This window comes from Centroberyx gerrardi, chromosome 18 (genome assembly GCF_048128805.1).
Source record: "Centroberyx gerrardi isolate f3 chromosome 18, fCenGer3.hap1.cur.20231027, whole genome shotgun sequence".
Taxonomy (NCBI): Eukaryota; Metazoa; Chordata; class Actinopteri; order Beryciformes; family Berycidae; genus Centroberyx; species Centroberyx gerrardi.
Window position 1 is genome coordinate 15,232,030 of NC_136014.1, and position 18,128 is coordinate 15,250,157.

An 18,128-nucleotide genomic window follows, 5' to 3' on the forward strand; every position below is an offset into this window, starting at 1 on the left:
CCTTCTGAGCGGACCAAGGCTTCTGGCAGGACCTCAGCTGCCCAAACCTGCAGACAAGCAAGTGAGAGAGAGATAGAGATAGTCTAAACACACACACACACACACACACACACACACACACACACACACCATAACGTGTCAGTCTGTGGATGAAGGCTATGCATGTAATTTCTTTCCACAGCTCCATACCAAAAGCCAAACCAACACTGAAACACCTTCAAACAGAATTTCCTATGGTTGTGTATTCATTCAACTTAAACAGGTAAACAATGACTGTGAAAAATAATGAATTTGGTCTTCTAAATCTTGACTTACGTTCTCAGAAGATAAGATGAAGACAGGACAGAATATTATAAATTTCATGTAATGACAGCAGATGTGCCACTGATTCACAATCAAATTCGAGCAGATTAAGATGTTGCAATCTAGTAATAAAACCTGCACAGTGCTGCTCCCTAGTGGTTTTGTTGCAGACACAAACTACAGCAATTTACTGTAATATGCTTTATCAACTGCCAGAGAGGCTGTGATGACTGGAGCCCCTTGTGTTTTGCTTCCCCATGTCGTGTTCTCATTACACTCACTGTGTCATTGAAACCTGCTGCCTTTTTCCCGGCGACGATGCACAGCTGTTTGAAAGAGTAGAGTGACAGAGGACTGCTGTAATTAGCAGTAGCCTAGAGGTTAGAGGAATGGGCTTGTGGCCAAAATGCCACCGGATCTGATCTACGGACTAATTGGGAAAATCTGGGTCAATCTGGCAGGGAAAGTGAATGAGAAATACTTTCCCAACAACTACTGTCAAGGTGCTCCTGTGCAAGGCATTTAACCCTCAAAGACATTAAGCAACAAGTAGTTTACTATACATCATGGCATTGTATCTTCATATTACATGGAATTTGAAATGTAGTGAGAATCTCATAGTAGGACAAACTACTATGGTACAGATGCCTACTGAGGTCAGATAAATGACTGAATCTTTTCCCACAAACGCTGCAGCTGTACAGATTTTCTCCCATGTGGATTCTCATGTGTGACTTCAAATGTCCCTTCTCACTAATTGTCTCACTCTGAACTCGGTAACTAAAAGGTTTTCTCACCAGTATGACCTCCCAGAGTGTCTATTCACATGTCCCTTCTGACTAAATTCTTCACCACAAACTGTGAAACTAAAAGATTTTCTCACATTGAGGATTTCTCTCCTTTCTAGATTTTTTCTTATATACAGATTTTCCACAGTCAGTCCAACTAAAGCGTTCCTCCACAGTCTAACATGTCTTTCAAGATTAGTTACAGAGGAGTTACAGGTCTTTCATCACAAACATTACATCTTATGAGCTTGAATGTGAAGTTTAAAGCTCTTTATAGGTTCTAAATGGTTCCCACACAAGCCATAATCGTTTAAAGGGATCCACGGGCCATTAAAGAAGTATTTATAAAAAAGGATTTGCCACACACATTACAAACAAAGCAGTTGTTGTAGATGGAATTTGGTTTGCAGTTTGTTTCAGAAATTAAAAAATTGATTCTACCTGTCAATTTTGACATTGACGTTTTGCTTCTTTAAACTTTTATGAAATAAACAAAACATGTATTGACAAAGTCTACAAAAAATGATTAAATACTAATAATTAGATACACTGTCAGTATATATGAAGCAAGAAATCTGCAGTAGCTACTTTTTAAAATGACATGCCAATAAGCAAGGCTAAATTAAACTGCCAGAATCATAATGGTGTTTGATGTGACGTTTTCTCCCACAGAAAGTGAAAATGGCCCATTCTATTAGAGATAACAATGAGGCAGAAACAAATTAGCTCTGCAAGTAGTAACAGTATGAAACACTCTGGCATGATGTACTGTAAAACTACAATTGAGCCAAATTGCAAGCCTCATTATCAACTCACTCCTCGTCATTTAATATCTGTAAAGTCAGTCAAAACGGTTAATAATGCGAGCTGCGCTTGCCAGGTAGCTGATGAAAGCAAACTTAATGTGAAAATGTGCGGGCAGGTTTAGCTGCCAGCTGACTGACATATGGAGACAAACGATTGCTTTCCTCCAAAAATAGGTGGGCTGTAACTGGATAATTGTACCAAAACAATTAGGATGTAATCTCCACAGCATACAGTGAGGATTGACTTTGACCAGATGGCTGTGAAAATGGTTCATGGTATTTGACTGGCTGTATTGCGCCCACCATGGATCTGTGTAGATAAATAAGTAATAGTTATCAGCAGTAGTTGTCATGATGGTAACAGTCGTGCTAGTAGTAGTAGCCTGGTAGTAGCAGGGGTACTGTAGTAGTAGTATAGCAACAGTGGTACTAGGCCTAGTAATGGAAGTACTAGTAGTAGTAGCAGTAGTAGGCTAGTAGTATTAGTAGTAGTAGCAGTAGTAGTAGTATTCATGATGAATCAACTATCAGTTTATTATGTTTAGTCTCCACTGAAGGCTTTTACTTTCCACCACTGAAAAGACGTTAGGTTTCGATACTAATGGGGCGGGACAACACTCAGTTGATAGGGCGGCAGGCCTGTCAATCACCCTGCCGGCGACCAATGGACGTTTGTAGAGTGACTTTCCATCACGACGTCCCATTCCTTAACTTTCACTTTCCTTTCCTTGCCAAGCGGTGAGTATGCAGTTACATTTCCCAACGTAAAGAGAAAATATAATTTCAGATGGGCCTATTCTAATTATATGGCTGGTATTCATGTTTTTTCGATGTAGAAGTAAATTGAGAACTTTACCAGCTACAAAACTTGACAGCAAACTGATTGGATTAGTTTTCATTTGGAACATAACATTGCAGTCGACTTCCCTTTAACTGCATAGGCCTACGTGTGTTTTTTCTGGGACAGTGCAATGATTTGTCTATGCATGACGATATATTGGTCTTGAGCTGTCTGTCTGTGATGTGATACGACCACTCTGCAATATGTTCTCTCTCTCTCTCTCTCTCTCTCTCTCTCTCTCTCTCTCTCTCTCTCTCTCTCTCTCTCTCTCTCAGGACAAAAATCCAACAACAGAGAACAAACAAATCACACTTTTAACATAGGAGGCCACAGTGTGTGTGTGAGAGAGAAGTGATCTAATCTCATTTTTTTCAATCTCCTCTCTCCCAGGTGAAACCATGTCGCTTTTGCTGAAGGAAATAAAGACCTTCAACTCAGCAGCAGCCCGTGAGCTTGAAAGTAAGTGGCATTTGGTAGAGAGGGTGAGGACACCTACCAAAGTACATACAAGATGAATAGGCTATATTATAGGTGGATAACACGTGCATTCATCACTATTGTGGCTTAACCAAAGGATTCAGGGAGAAAATAATCTGACCAAAAAGAAGCCACAAAAACAGTACCTACTGGTACCTTCCCCAAAAGAAAATAAGGAACAAAAGATACAAAAACTCAATAATAACAGAACACAAAAGAGCTGCTGCCAGGTTGGGGAGTCACTTTGCTTCAGGACACCTGGTAAGAGAGTCAGGGAAGAAGAGAAAACAGGAGAAAGGGGGAAGCGGATAAGACATAAACAATGTTGTAGTTATAATTTTAAGTTTTGGTGGTTCACTGGGGTTTGACATTATAGAAACATTTGAAATATGGTCGTCCTGGTGGCTCAGTTGGCTAAGGCACATTCCATGGACTGGCCACACCCTGATTGCTAGGAAATGAATTGTGGTTATGAAGTGAAATGTTCACAGTGCTTACCTTCTACCACACCTGTTTTCACAGGGGCAGATCTTCGCACTGACTCGGACCTCCAGTCGCTGACCAGAGAAGATCTTAATGAGCTGTTTCGTGGCAGTGAGAAATTCAAACTGAGAAAGAACATCAGTGACATCATACACAGACAGGTTAGCTAACATGCTCCAATGTGTCGGCCTGATTAGATCACACCTGAGAATAAATAAGACAAAAAAAGAGGGACTGAATGCATGCGCTCAGCTTTGTGTGTGTGTGTGTGTGTGTGTGTGTGTGTGCACATGTGTCCATAAACCATCAGTGATGTTGGCTAAACATGGCCACCCTGTGATGAAAGTGAAAATTGCATCTGGATTTACTGGCTGAGATAAAAAAAACAAAAAAACATGGGAAACAAGAGTTATGAGGAACTATATGATGCACAAATATAATGCCTTCTTAAATATCTGAGTGTTCTGTGTGTGTTCTTTGTGTTCCTCATGTTTTCTGTTTCAGAAGCCGATCAATGCGCTCTTAAAGGACCTGAAGCATTTCATCCCAGATGAATCTTTGAAGGGTATGTTGTTTTCACTTTCACATTTATCCACCATTTCTGTCTCCTTATATGAAGGTGGAGGCAGCATTTTCATTGAAATACTTTATGCAATAGTTGCATTTTAAACAGTTCCTCTCTCTCTCATTTTTTGGTGGTTTCAGTATAAAACCGCTGAACTGTGGTTCGTATTGTTATTCAGATTCTAAATCTCTCTCTCTCTCTCTCTCTCTCTCTCTCTCCCTCCAGCTGCTCTAACTGAGAATGGGGTGCTGAATGACTACCTGCTCATCCTGAGGGACTTGAAGACCCAGATGACTAATGTCCAGACATTCCTTGACGCTCATATTGATCTATTGGAGGAATACACCAAAAATCCAAATCAGAAATCGGACAAAGGTTATATGAGTCTCCTGACATAACTTTTAAGTCCTCCGCTAATGGCCTTTATCAAGAACGTGAAAACTTACACCCAAGCCTTGCAAGAAAATCCTTTGGTGTAGCTGTAAGAAATAAAATTAATATTGTGCTTTTTTATATGGATAATACACTCTGTTCTTGCTTTCCTTTGTCCTGGAAAGTGGAGTGTCTTTTGTCCTGCTTACTATAATGATGTAATCAGTGCTTGAATGCATGCATGATCACTATATATGGTTATGTGTGGTTTTGAGTGATTCTATAGGTGGACATGCAGTTAAAAGTCTGAACTAGTGGGTTGGTTTTGGGCCAAGTAGGTTTGGCTATGGGCCAAGATTTATAGTTTTGTTTACTTTAACCTATATAAGTGGATCCTGAACTCCGTTCTTGGTCACTTCTTTGTTGCTTGTTTGGAACACTGAACTGAACCATGCATGTCTGAATAAAGAATCCACAGAAGACTTTTGAACCTTGCTTAGTCATTTTGACCCACAACGGGTGAAGTAAAATTTTGCATTTACAGTTTGGCGACGAGGATGGGATGGACACAGCACTGAGCGACGCCTGGGGCTAGACTGAGGGTCAACTGCCGGCAGGAGACTCTAGGAGACTCAGGGATAGTTCCGCTCCAGCAAAGGAGGTCTGGATCCCGCCCAAAGTCAGGCACGGGTGGCGTTCAGTGGGTCGTCCATCTATTTTAAAGAGCAAGTGGTGAGTTTCTGTGAATTTTTTTTCTCTTCCTCAGGGAGGGAGTAAAACATTTTTCCTCAGGGAGGTATTCTCATAGTTGCAACAAGTAAGAGAAAAGAAAAAACCTAGGTAGTTAATGGGGGCGTAAAATGTTAGCTCAGGGAGCATAGTTAGGCCTCAGGGAGGTTGCCGTTATTAGATAAGGAAGATTGTCAGGGACAAAGCCCAGGGGGTAGAAAGAGAAATAGCCCAGGGGGTAGAAAGGGATCCTAAGTGAAAAAAGAAAAGAAAAAAAAGGAGGAAAAAAAAAGTTTTTAAGGGGAGATATTGTTTGTGATATACTGTGAGTGGATGGGAATGAAGCAGTGATATCAGTGTCCTGTGGGTATTTATCCACACAAAGGGTACGTTGCTCTGAACGAAAGTGTCGTACAAACTACCTGGCTGATATCATGGTTCATTTCATTGGCATTGTGTGAATGAAGTTGTGAAATGAGTGATGGGTGTGTAATAGAGTAGGGTGAAGTGGTTGTCAAGGTACCGAAATTAATAGTGTATGTTGGAATAATAATAATAATAATAATAATAATAATAATAGTAATAATAATAATGATATATGTTTATCATAGCGGGTATAGAGGAGGCATCGCCTATAAAATTTAGAAAATAGATACTTATTGTGATATTTAGTGTAAAAGACTTTTGACATAGTAATTTGTCCAGGGGGATTTTATTGTGTGGTCCGAGTGGAAAAAACAAAAAAACAAAAAAAAAAAAAAGGAAGTGAGTAAAGTTGCAGAGCAGAGAGAGCAAAGAGGGGAGAGGTAGCTTGTCGGTGCTGGACACCAGCATCATAAATTGTGTCTAGGGAAGAGGCCACACTGGCCTTCTAAAAACAAAAGAAAGCAACCACAACTGAGAGCGAGATGGAAAGCACACTAGGAAAAGTAGAACTACTTTCAGACCCACTTGCAGGTCCTGTAAAAGTGATAGAAGAAAAATGGGGAAAAAGCGTGGTTGAGGATGTTCCGTTTTGGCACTACGTTACTGAAGGTGTTTTTCCCATAAGAGGCACTCTGAGCGTAAACTGTTTAACTAGATGTAGGGTTATGCTAGAAGAAAAAGAAGAGCAGGAAAAGATGAAATTGAGTGAGGAGAGTAAAAAGAAGGTAAATTGGAATGCGTTCCAAAAGTGGGAGCGAGAAGCAGAAGCTAAAGCAGTAAAGTTCATAGCTAATGTGATGCTTTCAAAAGGGACAGAAGAGATGACTAAGAGAGAAGAAGAAAGGGTTAGCAGAAGGAAAAAGAAGAAGAAAAGTAGGGACAGAGAGAGGGACCTGCTTCCCCCCTATGCTCTTTCTCGCACAACTCCACCATCAGGAATGTGTGACGACGAGAGTGATGATGAGGAAGATGACAACAAGGGGGCGGTTCCAAAGATGGCAGTTTCAGCCCCTCCTACATCTCAGGCTCCACCTCAACCATCCAATGTTTATCCATCACTACAAACTGTGGGAGGGTCTGAGCTCAAGGAGAAGGAGGCTTCATTGGGGTTTTTAGCTCCTCCTTCAAATGTAGGTTTCGCCTCTGGTACTCCTGTTTCACACCGCCCACAGACTCGTAGCATGGCAGCGAACCTACAGACAGAGACAGTGAACCAGATGCCTATGATGATGTATCCAAATCCACAATTAGATAACAGTCAAGGCCTCTGGCAATCGCATGTCCTGGTCCACAGGCCATGGCAACCTGATGAGCTGAAGGAAGTTTCCAAAGATCTGCCGGATCCCCACAAAACCGGAGGTGAGAAAAGGGAGGTTGCAATGAAACAGTTGTTGATAATGTATAATCCTACGTTGGCAGAGGTGGAAGCAGTATGTCGCAGGTGTTTTCTGTTAAAATGGCCGAACATCAAGCCAGCCAGCTGGGACACAATCTATGATCCAGGCTACCAGGAATACAGAGACCAGGTGGATGAGCTCTACTTTGCTGTGAAAACCGCGCTTTCCCTGCGTACCAGTTGGCCTAAAATCTACAGGACCAAGCAGAATGATGGTGAGTCTGCTACTGATTATCGTGCTAGAATGGAATCTGTGTTTGCTGCCCATTCTGGTGTTGACCAGGATAATGATGCCTACAACAACCTGCTGAAGACTGCGTTGATACAAGGCCTCCATCCAACTCTGAAGAATCAGACCATGACTACGTGCATCGCCTGGGAAACCAAACCCCTCAGCGAAGTCTGGGCTCATGTCCTCCATGCGGAAAGGAACCAGACTGACATCAAGCAAAGACACAGTAAGAAGATCCAATCTGCACAGTTAATGTTTTATCAACAGACTGGAACTTGGGGCAATGAAATGCGCAGAGGACGAGGAAGAGGACGAGGACGTGGAGGAAGAGACTATGGAAGAGGGCCACCCACACAGTTTTACAGCCAGCAACGTCTAAGGTGTTTCAACTGTGGGGGGTATGGTCATATGGCTCGTGATTGTTCATCAGATCACAGGTCTGGCATACAAAGACGTGAGAATGCACCTGATGGATCCTGGCCACATGCAACCCTCAAGCCTGTCTGTGAATGCTCCAGGATTCCAGCCAGCTAACCCATAGGAGATAGCGGGGACAGGTCAGATAGGTGAACAGGATAGTTCAGATGGATAGGCAGACACTGACCCTATTATAACTCAAGGTCAGTACTCTAAATTAGACCCAAGGAAACAGAAAGCAGCTAAAGTAAGTTTGAAAGTAGGAAATGTAGTGGTGCCCTTTTTTTTTTTGGGTTGATTCTGGTGCTGATGTTTCCGTTGTGCAGTCCAAATTACTCCCAAATGCGCCCAAAATCAACAAAATTTCTTAAAACAGTTGGCTCATTAGGAGTCCCAGTGTTAGAACCGATTTCTGAACCATTTTCTGTCACTTATGGTGATTACTTAGGAGATCATCCTTTCTTGTTGACAGATTTTTGTCCAGTAAATTTGTTAGGGCGTGATCTCATGTGTGCTTTGGGAATAAATATGTACTGCAGTCCGGAAGGTATCATTCTCTCTTCTAAGATGCTAGGTATTTTTACTATGACAACATATGAGGGTTATTTTTAGGATCTCAAGAGCATGTAGATGAGGATGTTCTTCTTCACCAAGAACCAGACACCACCTCTTTTGTTCACATGCCTTTAACAACTGAAGAAGAAAATATGATTTCCATGATTCCGCCTATACTATGGGCTACTAGCGGTTTTGATTTTGGTTGTATGAAACTGCAACACCTGTAGTGGTAAAACCTAAATCCTCTTTCAGACCATGTAAGAGGCAATATCCCCTCAGCCTAGAGGCTGTGGAGGGAATTGCTCCTGATATTGAGTCACTGAAAAAACAAGGTGCCATCGTGGAGCGTCCTCATTCTCTTTGCAATACTCATCTTCTGCCCATTAGGAAGCCTAATGGTGGTTGGAGACCTGTTCAGAATTTGAGAGCTGTAAATGACGCTGTGCAACATCTAGCGCCCACAGTACCAAATGTGGTAACTTTAATGTCTCAGGTCCCATCTGATTCTTGTTGGTTTACTGCGATTGATTTGGCTAATGCTTTTTTCAGCATTCCTGTGCATCTTAACTTCCAGTTCTGGTTTGCTTTCACTTTCAATGGTAAGTGCTACACATGGACTCGTATGCCTCAGGGTTTCTCAAGCAGCCCCACTTTGTTTGCTTTGGCTGTAGCTGAGAACCTCTCAGGTTGGGAGGTTCCTTGTGGTAGTACATTGATACAGCATGTGGATGATTTGTTGTTGTGTTCCATTTCTGAGCAGGCCTGCAAAACAGACACTGTCTCCATTCTCTGTTACTTAGCAGAGAACGGACACAAGGTCTCAAAACCAAAATCCAGCTGGTTTTACAGTCCGTACGTTATCTAGGACATATAGTCACACCTGAAGGTCGTAAACTCGGTCCCGAATGCGTTACAGCAATTTTGGAGGTATCAAAACCTCAAATAAAACAGCAAATTATGTTGTTTTTGGGTCTTGTAGGCTACTGCCGCCCATGGATACGTGACTATGCAGAGATATCTCAACCACTGTATGACATTGTGCACAGTGGTAAACATTTGGCCATGACTGACTTCCTGACTTGGACTACTGAAGCTGACAAAGCATTTACTAACTTGAAATTAGCTCTTTCTAATTTTCCCTGTTTAGGACTCCCTGACCATAGTAAACCCTTTAATCTGTTTGTCTCTGAACGAGATGGGTTTATGTCAGCTGTTTTAACTTAGTCCCATGGTGACAAGCAACGCCTTGTTGGTTATTTTTCTAAACATCTGTCTACAACTGAGAGAGCAATGGTCTCGTGCCTAAGGTCTGTTGCTGCAGCTACTGAAGCTGTCCTTGCAACTGCTGACCTTGTTGCTATGTGTCCCTTAACTGTACATGTTCCATATGCTGTTCATTCTCTCATCCTTTAGGCTAAGACTGTTTACCTGACTCCTGCGAAGATGCTGCATTGGGAGAATGTTCTACTTATTATGTCTTATGTTACTTTGAAGTGTTGTACTGTCCTTAACCCTTCCATACTTCTTCCTACAGCAGAGGAAAGTGAACCCCACTGCTGTTTGCAAGTGATTGACATTGCTACCAAACTTTGTGATGCCTTGTTTGAAACACCACTGACTAACCCTGACTTTGTTTTCTTTGTAGAGGGTTCAACAGGACATCTTTCTGCGCAAGCAGCAGAACTCTTTGCCGTAACTCGTGCTTTTATTCTAGGTGCTGGAGAAGATATCATGGTCTATGCAGACTCTCACTATGCTTTCAATGTGTCATAATTTTCATGCTGTTTGTAATCGTCAGGCTCATACAAGTGGTGTTGATCCAGTTTTGTAGGGAAATGCTGTTGCTGATGCTGCAGCTAAAGCTGCTGTTCTTTTTCCCTGTCTTTCCCATTTTGCAAAATGCATCTGTCTTCTAGGATGATAGTGACAACGACGAAGCAGCTCTTAGATGAACGAGGGGAAACCACTCTGCATCGAATGTGCTAGTAAACCTCTCCAGAGTGGTAGCCCTCTACTGAGTGTAAAGCTCATGGGTTGAAGACGAGGGGTTTTTTTATTCCTTTTTTGTTTTCCTTTATTTCTGGTTTTTATTCGTGTTGATTGAAGCTTGTTTGTAACTCTTAGAAGTGATGTTTTCCTCACTGTTTAAGTGAAGTATACATAGAGTAGGATGTATCTGGTGTTATTTTATTTTAATCTTAGTTGTCACCTTGTGACAAAAGGGAGGAATGTAAGAAATAAAATTAATATTGTGCTTTTTTATATGGATAATACACTCTGTTCTTGCTTTCCTTTGTCCTGGAAAGTGGAGTGTCTTTTGTCCTGCTTACTATAATGATGTAATCAGTGCTTGAATGCATGCATGATCACTATATATGGTTATGTGTGGTTTTGAGTGATTCTATAGGTGGACATGCAGTTAAAAGTCTGAACTAGTGGGTTGGTTTTGGGCCAAGTAGGTTTGGCTATGGGCCAAGATTTATAGTTTTGTTTACTTTAACCTATATAAGTGGATCCTGAACTCCGTTCTTGGTCACTTCTTTGTTGCTTGTTTGGAACACTGAACTGAACCATGCATGTCTGAATAAAGAATCCACAGAAGACTTTTGAACCTTGCTTAGTCATTTTGACCCACAACGGGTGAAGTAAAATTTTGCATTTACATAGCCCAGCCCAGTCAGCCAATTTTAGAGTCAAACGCGTTAAAGTGGATAAATCAAAGCATAACCAAAGCCGGTAATGGAGCGACAGTGCCTCAACAGGGGGTAGCATACTCCAATTTACAGTGTAGGGATTTAGCTGATGCTGTTATCTAGAGCAAATTACAGTACAAAGAGTGTGCAGCGGGGTTGGGGTTCAGTATTTTTCTCAAGGACTCTTCGTTAGGACACTGCTGCTGATGGACACATGCTGTATAGATGATAGTCCAGACTGAAGCTGTGATGTTTTGGTTGCAGGACAATTTTTCTAACCACCTGTCCACTCTGCCACTATTCTGTCCCTTATTTGCTCAGGCATTTCCTTCACGTAGGCTGTAACCTTTATCAACTGCGTTTGAAAAATAGTACATTTTAATACGATTTTGTTTCATTTGAGTTACAGTAAGAGCATTGTGTTATTTTCTGTTGCAGGCTTTTTCTCAGACAAGACAAATACCTCAAGCACAAGTTCTGCTGTGGGACTCCACACCACCCAAACTAATGCCCATCTCTCAGGAACACAAGGTAAATCTTACTTACTTCCACTTCAAACTCTCATGGTATAAAAGAAAACTCCTACATATAGCATTTTACTTTTACTTTCTTTTTATTTTAAGGCACTTAGTAAATATAAATGCATCTGGTTCTGATTGAAAGATGGTTAAAAGATGCCGTGGATGGTGAATGCTGTCTTTCTCATTAGGAGAGGAGGGGAGAGTTTACTCCAGATACAACACATCTCCAGAGTCGTATCAGGGAGGTGAGTGTCAGTTTCAGGTGATCTGAAAAATGTTATTTTACAGGAGCATTGTAAGCATTCTTCATTCAAAGTAATGGGATTCGCTACAGCCAAAAGCTAAGTTTTTAGCTTGCAGCAATTGGTACCGATGGTTCAAAGAGAAATGTAAAAAATTCTAATAAGCGCTTTTCCTTTAACTTATGTGCCAGTCATCAGCAGAGAGGATGTAGGTACAGGGGTTTTCAACCGTGTGCCATAGAGGGCCGAGTGTACGCAGGTTTTTGTTCCAACCAAAGCCTACAGCAGGTGATTTCCCTGATTAGTTCCTCCTTTCTGGGTGAAGGTGTGCTCATCAGTGAAATCACCTGGTGCAGTCTTTGGTTGGAATGAAAACCTGCAGACACTCGGCCCTCCATGGCACACGGTGACACTCGGCTGATGATGGACACATGCTATATAGACGGTAATCAAGACTGAACCTGTGATGTTTTGGTTGCAGGACAATTTTTCTAACCACCTGTCCACCCTTCCACCTTATAGTCTGCCCCTTATTTGCTCAGGCGGTAACCTATATATCAACTGCGTTTTGAAAAATAGTAGATTTTAATATGATTTTGTTTTATTTGAGGAACTATGTTACAGTAAGAGCATTGTGCTATTTTCTGTTGCAGGTGTTTTGTCAGGCAAGACAAATACCTCAAGCACAAGTCCTGCTGTGGGACTCCACACCACCCAAACTAATGCCCATCTCTCAAGAACACAAGGTAAATCTTACTTACTTCCACTTCAAACTCTCATGATATAAGAGAAAATCGTACACATAGCATTTTACTTTTACTTTCTTTTTATTTTAAGGCACTTAGTAAATATAAACAAATCTGGTTCTGATTGAAAGATGGTTAAAAGATGCCATGGATGGTGAATGCTGTCTTTCTCATTAGGAGAGGAGGGGAGAGTTTACTCCAGATACAACACATCTCCAGAGTCGTATCAGAGAGGTGAGTGTCAGTTTCAGGTGATCTGAAAAATGTTATTTTACAGGAGCATTGTTAGCATTCTTCATTCAATGCAATGGGATTCGCTACAGCCAAAAGCTAAGTTTTTAGCTTGCAGCAAAGGAAGGAGGAACTGTAAGAGCATTGTGCTATTTTCTGTTGCAGGCGTTTTGTCAGGCAAGACAAACACCTCAAGCACAAATTCTGCTTCTGGGAACTACACCCGACCTCTTGCCCATCTTTCGCAAGGTAAATCTTACTTACTTCCACTTCAAACTCTTATGATATAAAAATTGCAGTGAAATTAAACTGCTATGTGTAGGATTTTCTATCAAGTACCAATAGTGAACAGTTAATGTTGGATTTATTGTATTTACCTTTTTCAAAATACTTGTTATACTTGTGTTGTAACCCCAATCTGGGTTTTTTAGTGTACAAATTATTTACTCACAGATTTGAAAAAAGTAGCATGTATACTGATGGACAATAATCTATTTGCCACTTTGAGGTTCCATCACAACTCAAAATAAAGGTCTGTTTTGCTCTAAGGTTTGAAAATGACACAAACATCCTCAAGCCAGAATGTTGAGCCACCATGTTTTGCCATTCCTTGTATCAACAAATTTAAAACACATCCTCATCTGTTGCTTAATGCATATTTCATATTGAAATATATTGAATCCAATAAATCAGAACATAAACAAAGCCACTAGTGAGTGTGTGTGTTGGGGAATGAAATTTGACACTGGGCCTTTGTACACCAATTATAGTTAATTTCTTTTACTTTTAAGGCACTTAGTAAATATCAATGAATCTGATTGAAAGATGGTTAAAAGATGCCATGGATGGTGAATGCTGTCTTTCTCATTAGGAGAGGAGATGTCAGGTTCCTTCACCACATCATCTCCAGAGGCGTATCAGGGAGGTGAGTGTCAGTTTCAGGTGATCTTATTTTTTTCTCGGTAGTTCACCATATTATTTTTAGGAACTGCCTACAAAGAATCATTTACTGCTATTGTCTGTCATTTTATCCTCTCAGCCCCTTTCATTAACTTCTTAGAAGCATGTAGGTTTAGAAATTGCCATTTTTCTTTGTATCCCCCGGAAGTCTCAACTTGTGTCAACAGGTTCAGTGAACTCTTGTAAATGTATAAATCTGTTTCAGTCTGAACATTGTTTCCCTACAGTACATGCTCCGGGTCTAGCCACAGTGACGGTCCAGGCAGTTGTATGTGGTCAAACCTTTGGCTCCCATAAAACCCTACTAGACCGCATCAAGGATCAGAGCGGCCTTAATCTGGTGGAGAGCAGTCACAGCGAGTATAGCCAGGATTGCCAGATTGTCATTGTCTTCTGTCCAATCAGTTCACGCCCTGTGCCAGATGTGGAGGCTGCCATGAGTGATATTCGAGGTAACGGCAAAGTTTGTTTTCATATTGAAGTACAAATTGCATTGAATTTGTTTGTGATTGCCATTTCATTTTCATTTGCCATTTTACGAGCTTGGAAGTATGAGGTTCTACCTGACATTCGGCAATTGACCACCATGAAAATATAAACTACAGAATGTAAACTACTCACCAAGATCAGTTGCAGCTGGACGAGTTTGTCGCGTTTGGATTTTTACTTCCCATTCATTTGAATGAGGCCACAAAAATAGGCTGAAAACATTAACACGTTTGTGAACAGATTCAACAACATATCAGGCTTTTAAGACAAACAAAGCATCCTGGGTCCGTCCTCCACATATTCTGGTTTTCATGGTGGTCAATTGCCGAATAACCCCCATGTTTTAAAACTAAGTGGAATATTGCTTTAAATCTTTAAAAAGACATAAAGTGCATAAAAGCTTTGCCAGATGGTCTGGGGTTGTTGCTCAATATCTCAGATCTGCACTCCACCCAGATAGAACCTTGTAATTCCAAGCTCACGCTTTTTCATCCTTTTGTGCTAAAACAAAAAAAGGACATTTACACCCCTATAATTGTTTTTGCCAATGACGATAATCTGCCACATCCTCCACCTAGCCCTATTCCAGGAACTCTACTACTAAATTCTATCTCATATTTCCTCTCCTCTCTTTTGGTGTCAACAGATGATAAACCTGTCATTCTGGTGATGATGAACCACACACACAATGCCAACTACGTAACTGCCCCCCGGACAACATGGTCTACTATCAAACAAGAGATCGTGTTGGATGTTAACGTTCTCTACCATGACATGCACGGATTACTGAGCTGTACAAAAAACGAGCGGGCAGTCTCTCAAATACGCTCAACATTACTGAACTACAGCAGTCAGAGTAGTAGTGGTGATGGTGGAAATGGCCAGGGCGCCGGTGCTGGTAGTGTTAGTAGTGGTAGTATTGGTCGTGGTGGTGGAAATGGTCTGGACAGCAGTGCTGGTAGTGTTAGTGGTAGTATTGGAAATAATTGGGGCAGTGGTGCTGGTAGTGTTAGTGGCAGTATTGGTCATGGTGGTGGAAATGGTCTGGACAGCGGTGCTGGTAGTGTTAGTGGTAGTATTGGAAATGGTTGGCGCAGTGGTGCTGGTAGTGGTGCTAGTAGTGGTGGTGGTGGTAGTATTGGTCATGGTGGTGGAAATGGTCGGGGCAACGTTGCTGGTAGTGGTGGCATTGGTCATAGTAGTGGTGGTAATGACACAGGTAGTGACAGTGGTAGTCGTGGCAGTGGCAGTACTGGCGGTGGTTTTGGTCTCGGTTATATCAAGGGCATATTTAGCAATAAGTAAAATGATCTGTGATGCTCTGTATCAATAGCAGTGATATAAGTAATGGTTAGGGTGCAGTTTGAGGAGAAATTAAAGCAGCAAAATTATTAAACTATAGAATCCAGGGAAAAATATGAGTGAAAACATTTATTTATTTGCCCCCCCCCCTCCTCCTTGGTAGAATTAAACAGATCACCCACACTGGGCGGAAAGCAAAATTTTTGGGCCTGTGAATGCCTGCGCAATTTAGCAGATTATCAGCAATTAACAGGAATTTGCAGTCTGCAAAGTCTCCATTTGAAGTTCTACAGAAGAGTTCTACTGAAAACAAGAAATAAAAGAAGCCAGCGCTGTAACGTTTGGTGCCCGGTTCACACACAGGCGTCACTGTTCTGCTGCTGTTTGATCTCTGTGACTTGATGATGAAGAATACTAAATAAACCAATGCACCAATATGATGTATTAAGTTGCTTTTAGAGACACTCCTGCCTAAAAAACACTCCTGGTGAGGCTTACAGTTAACTACGTTTTAACCCTTTTTTACTTGATGCAGTTTATATTCTAACTTGAATGTTAGTGAGTAAGGAGTGCAAGGGCCAGAGCCCGCAATGACAGTCAATGGATGAACAAAATATTTATTGTGTATTTAACTAGAGTAGTTACTAAAGAACACATTCTTGTTCAACTAGGCAAGTTGACCATGAATACAGTGGAAGTAGACAATACAATATTTTCGCTTGATATTCTAAATTTTAGCGTGGTAAGTTTCTTCCCATCACTCTTCATAATGCAAGGGAAGATTTTCTGTTTTGGCACTTCAGTTAACAGAACATTATCTTGTCAGCATCCCTCATTTAGCTCATTAGCATGTGAATAGCTGCACTCCTTGGTTTCAATAAAAGAAGAAAAATAACTAAACGTCAAAAAAAAAAGAACGCAAGTAAACGCTTCTTTGAGAGATGTTAAGATGAGATGTGAACTTCATGAACAACTTTTTTTTTGCCATAGCTGCTTATCAGATTTTACTGCTGTATCTTATAAAGCCATAGAATTCCAAGTGTGTTCTAATTAATTCCTAATTCCAATTCCTTCCAAGCTAAAGTATCTTATAAAGGATGTGATGGATTATAGGCATGATATTTTCAGTGTACTTCCAAGTATAAGCCTAATCATAGTGTCTGTGTTTCTTTAGATAATCATGTTCTTTGAATATCCTCATTTTTACTGAATGGTATCATATATGACCAAACACCATGAATCTGGGTCATTTAATGTTTTCAGTTTACAGAATTGGTTTGATCAAAATGCACTTTTTTGATTCTGTAAATACCAACAAAAAATTATCTGTGTCATGTAATACTGAATTTTAAATTAATGAATGCAAAGATCAAAACCCTGAAAATAAAAAAATAAAAAACATTCAACTGAGTCCCACAATGTGCACGTTCTTCCATGTTGGCTCACATGTTATTGTCATTGATGTCATTAGATGAACTTAAGCTTGTTTACCACTATAGCAACAATTATGGGTAAAGAGTTAAAGAGAAGGACTTCTTAGCTTGTATCAGATACTGTAGGTCTCAGGTACACTTAATTATGGAGTGTTTTTTACTTCACTTCCTGTGTGGTTACCATGACATATACTAAAGTTGAAGGTACTTTTGCACTGAGTTAGTCCCTATGAATCAGAACTACACTGAATATAGCGGAAATTATTTTTTCTTCCCTACTGTACCTCACCTCAGGAACTCAACCCAGGTCTTGTCAAGGCTTTATCCTCAGTTTGTCCCAGATTAGCTGCTGATTTTTACACAAATACAATTATTAGTCCTTCTTTTACTAGAGATCAGAACACTTGGTGAGGAAATTACTTGTGTATGAGTAAAATAGTTTTTTGTACATAAATTGTACATAAATGACAAATACTGGCTGCTGAAAACCTGAGTGCTATCACCTCACATAATATGCAAGAATAATTATGATTCTCATCATTTAATCATTAATTCTGCATACCCACTTACTCCTATTCACACCTATTTAGAGTCTCCAATTCACCTGACTCGCATGCCTTTGGAATGTGGATGGAAACCGGAGCACCCAGAGGACACCCACATAGAAAGGACCAGGGCTGAGATTTGAACCCAGGACCTTCTAATGATAAGAATAATCCTAATAATAATAATTTGCAAGTTTACAAGGAGTACCTGAATGTACCATGACCTGGGTGTACATGCCTCAGACGGAACGATTTAACCAGTATTTACGAGTTTGTTAGGAGTACTTGAATGCACCATGACCTAGGCGTAAGCAGAGCTGCAGATAGACACAGTTTGGCTGGTGCAGGTTTCAGCAAAGACACATCTACAATCCTTCTCCTTGACCTTTGCTAATGGTAATGGTTTTAATACCAGTTGTGTGGCGTTTAGCACACAACTGGACAAAGCAGATGCAAATGTTTTGTTGCGATATTATGGAGGGCATTGTTGCACATGTACTGAGTGACCATAGACCTTAAAAATAATATATATATATGTATATATATTACATAATAAATATTGATACCTAACGC

The 18,128-nt window shown here is 40.7% G+C and overlaps 1 protein-coding gene across 1 annotated transcript; it reads left to right on the forward strand.

The window, feature by feature from the left end:
• The first annotated feature begins 3,133 nt into the window (after positions 1 to 3,133).
• LOC139913750 (uncharacterized) lies at positions 3,134 to 16,632 on the forward strand. The gene is made up of 12 exons (XM_078289850.1): positions 3,134 to 3,197; positions 3,738 to 3,859; positions 4,203 to 4,263; positions 4,489 to 4,638; positions 11,525 to 11,617; positions 11,796 to 11,852; positions 12,503 to 12,595; positions 12,773 to 12,829; positions 12,992 to 13,075; positions 13,698 to 13,751; positions 14,014 to 14,238; positions 14,922 to 16,632. Exons 1-12 carry the CDS (start codon positions 3,137 to 3,139, stop codon positions 15,578 to 15,580), a joined length of 1,716 nt encoding a protein of 571 aa, XP_078145976.1. The 5' UTR covers positions 3,134 to 3,136; the 3' UTR covers positions 15,581 to 16,632.
• The last annotated feature ends 1,496 nt before the right edge of the window (positions 16,633 to 18,128 follow it).